Raw genomic sequence first — 5,489 nt, 5'->3', positions numbered from 1 at the left:
TAGGGCTAGGTTTTATATATATGAAAAACTAAAAAAAGAACAAATTTTTATGTCCGGAGTTCTAACGAAATGAAAGGCATCCAATTTGAAATCTAAATACGACCTACTATCAATATTGAGTAATGAGCTCAACAATGATATCACAATATGAATACTAACTATACTAAGCAAAAGATGCCTACGAAATCCCTTGTCTTCATGCATTGGCAGTACTGTCTCCATGATATGAAGGAAAATGTCCTTCCAATGATCTGGTAGTTTCTGAATATGAATCAATCTATCTACAAAAACTCTAGCTTGTTCCATGTCATGCCAACATATGAACCAGTGCTCCATTCTCGTCAACAACTGCTCTCTTGCTTCATTTTTTTTCTCCCTTTTGCTTGCTTTCTTCCTGATCACCATTGACTTCCTTTTGTGAGTTCTTTCCTTGGATGCCCTGCTTAGTTGTTGTGCCTGTATGTAGCCCCATCTTCTTTCAAGATTTTCTGCTAAGTGTAGTCAGTTATGCCTTGTTATTTGCAAATCCCAAACCTGCTCTATAATGGTATATTTAAGCCCCGTTTCACGACTGAACTCTGTGTATTTGCTTGAACCTTTTGCATGATTTGATCCCTGAGTTATAGTAGTGTGTAATTGTATTTGGCATTTGTTCCAAACGACAGCTACATTACCCAGAAATCGTATCCAAAACCAGCCTGTTACGTGATACATTGGTCGAAACTGGGCAGGAGTTTTGCCCATTGCTATCGATGTAAACCCTATGCCGCCCCCCACTTTCCCTCCAGTGGAATGAGTATAGAATACTAATACCACCACTTTAAGGTTGGGATGTAAGAATAGCACGGGTATTTTATTGTATCCACTCTTCCTGCTATCTAAAGTGTACCTACACCTTTTGTATTCAGCTGCTTGTGATTGTTGTTGTGCCTTAATGCCTGCATTTGGTTGACGAACTCTATGTGTATATGAGGTGTTAACCTCCACATGATTATGTTGTCCACCATTTGTACCTTTCCCTGCTTGCCCCAGACATATCATTCTGCAACATGTAGTGCCTGCGAGTATGCAATACCATGTCACCATAATCCCATACATCTGATGGCCACACTTTTGAATCTCCATTGTGCATGACTGCACGAAGCATATGCGACGTAGCTCAAAAATTACTGCCCTCAAAGTCATGATCTTCCAGGGCGCTGGCCATGTCTTTAAGAGAGCATGACATGCTTCATGCTTGTATGTCACAAAGACTAAAGAAGGTATTCGCCCAGCATAATCTCTCTGAAGTCGGTCTGCACCCCAATTAAGCACCTCCCGTACCCAGTCCAAAGAACCTCCTTGAGCTGCGTAATGTAATTGCAATGATTTTGCCCATTCCTTTGAAATCTCAAAGGCTCCTCTTTTTAAATTCCCAAAGGTTATGTCCCCCATGCGTGTATGCATTTTTCCCAGCAAGTTCACCCAGTTTCCCCCACGCCTGCGTTTGCATTTCCAATGTTGTCCATTTCATCTATGCATGCATGACATAAAGTCCATTGATTCAAAGTCCCAAGATAAAGTGGTGTTGTCTATCCTTGTGCTCCTCCTCGATGTTCTCTCAATGTGCTCATTGTTTAAGCCTTTGAGTGTTGTCCTATGTTGGTCCTTGTGTAGCCTTTTTCGATTCCATATTAGTGCATTTGAAATGTTGTTTTGCTCCAGATCTCTCGTTACTTCGAGGCTCTCTAAAGTACTAAGTAGCATGCGTTCATAAGGTTCCACTTTACAGGCGTGGATTAAAGAAAGACAAAACTGTGATGGACCATTTTTTATTTCCAGCTTTGCCTCGATTTCGTTGTTCCTACAGCACACTGATTGGAATTCCAAAACCTTTAACCTTTCTGTTTTGCTCGTTCATTGGAAAGGTTTTGGAATCCTTTAAGCCCTCCGTTGTAGTTCCTTGACCAATTGATCACCATTTTTGTGTCCTGTGATAGCATGTTGTATTTCGAAACTACAAGTAGTTGTCCACCTTTTCTTGCAAGCATGCCTGGTCCATTCAAATTAGTGCCATGCCATTTCGTAGGGACTGTAGGACAATGTAGTACATAGATAACTCTTTCTTTGATGGTATGCGACACCATTGAATTGGTCCTGTGCATCAGCTCCTTTATCTCTTCCACTTCCACTTCAAAAAAATAAACAAAGTTAGCGCAAAAATTGCTATTCAAACTCTCCTCAATAATGATTCAAGTCTAATAACAAACTGAATCCTCTTTTCCTCCTAGTTCATTTCAACCTTCACTCTTATGTAAGGACATTGCATCTTATCTTCGTTAATAATCCTCATTCCTTTGAGTCCAAATCTCAGAAACCATGGCATTCAGTATTTCCTTCATGTAGAGCATAATTGGCAAGATGGTCTACTAATGTATTCCCTTCTCTGAATATGTGTGTGACCTTGATGGTACTTTGTTCCTTCATCCTTAAAATCTCCTCTACATGTTCAGTAATATACCAAGGAGGCTTCCATGATTCTTCTGTAATGTTATTTAGTAGCATAGAGTCTGTCTGCAGCCATATCTGGTAATAATTAAGATTTTTGCACATCTTCAATGCCTCCACAATAGCTACCGCTTCTGATTCATTGTTGGTTCCTTCAGAAATATACCTTCCTTCTGCATATATCAAATCACCTGCCTTATTCCTTATGCAGAAACCAATTGAACTACTCTCTGGGTTCCCTCTACATGCTCCATCCGTATTCACTTTGATCCATCCTCTTGAAGGAAATTCCCATAAAACTTTATCATATTTCAGTCGTGGTGTGTAGTGCTCCATCATTGTCAGTAAGTCCAGCCACTTGTGAGGCACATGTAGTCCAGGCTTTTTCAGTTGGACCAGATATTACAAAGTAGATGACACCTCGAAAATAACTCTGCTCACTGGCACTACTTCTCCATATTTCAAACTGTTTCTTCTCTTCCACAGTTCCGATACGATGCATGCAGGTAAAGCCTGTAATACTGGCTTCAATCTAGGTATAACTGCTGCTGTCCAACACTTTGTAATTGCTTGATGTAATGACAACCCTTCTAATGCAATTCCTTCTCTCCTTGGGAAGTAACTCCAAACACTTGTAGCTGCATTGGATCTGAAGAACAAATGTAGTAATGACTCCTTCTTAGGATCAGCACAGCACCAACATTTAGATAGCATAGAGTATCCTAGCTTACGCAAGAAATCATCAAGTGGCAGTTTGGCTTGCCACACCTTCCACAGGAAGAATGATATCTTGAAAGGTAAACCTTTTACCCATATCATCTTGTAAGCTAATCTTGTGTTGGCTCTTCTCCGCAGGTAATCCTATGCAGACTTTACTGTAAAATGTCCCATTGTTTCAAGCATCCAGAAAGGAGTATCTAACTGTGAACTTTCAGTTGGTGGTCTAATATTCTGCACAATGTGGTGTGCCAAATCTTCAGGTAGGCTCTCAAACATTTTATCCACATTCCACATACCATTTTCAACTAGATCATTGACATTATGAATATCCTCATCGATACCAAACTCTGTAGGCACTTGAAAATATAAGGCTCCCATCTCTGTCCAATTGTCGAACCAGAATTGAGCCGATCCCATTCTCAGTTTCCAGTAGATTTGATGCTCAATCAAGTTCCTACATTCTAGCATTTTTCTCCACACGTGGGATTCGCGCTTCCAAGGTACAATTACTACATTTAGTTTCTTGCAGTACTTTTGACTAATAAATGCACTCCATAGAGTGGGGTTAGTCCTGAAATTCCACCACAATTTGCAGAATAGTGCCTTGGATACGTCATGTAGGGACCTGAAGCCTATGCCTCCCTCCTCAAAAGGCATAAAAAGGTTAGTCCAAGACGCCCAATGTCTAGTGCTACCTCCCACATTGCTGCTCCAGAAAAACTTGGCAAAAATGCTATGTAATTTGTTGATCACATAACTTGGAGGATTGGCTGCTGACAACATATGAATTGGGATACTCTATAGCACATTTGCGATTAAAACAACTCTGCCTCCTACAGATAGGAGTTTGCCTTTCCATGACTGAAGTTTGTCCATAACCTTGGTGATTAATCCCTGGTAATAGTCTCCCCTTCTTCTTGCATAAAAAATAGGACAGTCAAGATAGGTCATAGGGAAACATTATCTTTGTATACCTGTAATCCTTTCCACCTTGTTAATCACCTCATTATCCGTTAAATGATGCATGTATATGGCTGATTTGGCTTTGTTCACGAGTTGACCAGATGATGATTCATAAGCTTGAAAAACCTCCGTGACAAGTCTCAACTAAGTTTTATCAGATGAGCAGAAAATTATTGTATCATCAGCGTATGATAGATGATTTATTTTTGGGCTCCATTTTAGCATTCCAAAACCACAGAAATACAGGTTAGTGTGTAGTGAATTCAATCCCCGAGAAAGTGCTTCTTCTGCCAAAATGAATAGAGTTAGTGACAAAGGGTCACCCTGTTTAACTCCCCTCGATGATTTGAAGAAACCATTAGGCTGACCATTTATAAGAACAGAGTACCAATTGTTCCCAATCAAATCAAAGATCAAGCCTATAAAAGCTTCAGGAAATCCCATTTTCCTTAGTATTTTGGTCAGGAATAGCCATGATAGCCTGTCGTAAGCTTTTGTCATATCAAGCTTAATTATAACGTTTGGACTTGCTTTTGTTCTCAACCTGATATCCGTAATGATTTCTTGAGTTAAAAGTACATTCTTAACTATGCTTCTGCCCTTCACAAAACCTGCCTGTTCCTCCGAGATTATGTTTGGTAATAATTTAACCAATCTCTCATGAATAACCCTAGAGAAAATATTGTTAACAAAGTTGCTAAGACTGATTGGTCTCATGTACGTAAAGGTCGTAACTTCTTTTTTCTTTGGTAATAAAACAAGGTTTGCGTGCGTCACACTCTTTGGCAGCTGCTGACCACAAAAGAAAGACTTGACCATGCAGACTACATCTTCTGCAATAATTTCCCAGCATGTTTGGTAAAAGGCTCCAGTGAATCCATCCGGTCCACCAGCTGAGTCTCCATTCAACCCCATAATTGCTCTCTTCACTTCTTCATTGGAAGGCAAGGCCATCAATATTTCATGTTGATCACTATCTACCATCGAAGGTACATGATTTAGAATGTCAAAATCATTTGGAACTGCAGTCTCAGTAAATTTATCCTTGTAGAACTTTATTGCTTCTTCTGCTATTAAGTGATCTTCTTCGATCCAGTTACCAAGGCTATTCTGGATCCTTGATAATTTCAGTCTCTTCCTTCTCCCATTAACTTGAGCGTGGAAGAATTTAGTGTTTCTATCGCCATCTTTGAACCATGACATGCCTGCTTTTTGTCTCCAGAATTCTTCTTCTAACGCAAGATATTTAATCATTTCAGCTTGGACCTGTTTTAATCTTTGTCTATTCATTTGTGTAGGATTGACTTCAAATTGTCTTT

At 39.7% G+C, this 5,489-nt stretch overlaps 1 protein-coding gene across 1 annotated transcript; it reads right to left on the bottom strand.

Annotated features, from left to right (window-relative positions):
* Positions 1 to 3,348: 3,348 nt before the first annotated feature.
* On the bottom strand, positions 3,349 to 3,990 carry LOC142174378 (uncharacterized). Its single transcript, XM_075240164.1, has one exon. It carries the CDS (start codon positions 3,988 to 3,990, stop codon positions 3,349 to 3,351), a length of 642 nt encoding a protein of 213 aa, XP_075096265.1.
* Positions 3,991 to 5,489: the final 1,499 nt, after the last annotated feature.

This window comes from Nicotiana tabacum, chromosome 20 (genome assembly GCF_000715075.1).
Source record: "Nicotiana tabacum cultivar K326 chromosome 20, ASM71507v2, whole genome shotgun sequence".
NCBI lineage: Eukaryota > Viridiplantae > Streptophyta > Magnoliopsida > Solanales > Solanaceae > Nicotiana > Nicotiana tabacum.
This window is presented reverse-complemented; position numbering and strand designations above follow the sequence as displayed.

What these genes read in the sequence shown, in the direction of transcription:
- LOC142174378 (XM_075240164.1), bottom strand. Translation starts at nt 3,990, where the DNA reads ATGTTGTCAGCAGCCAATCCTCCAAGTTATGTGATCAACAAATTACAT.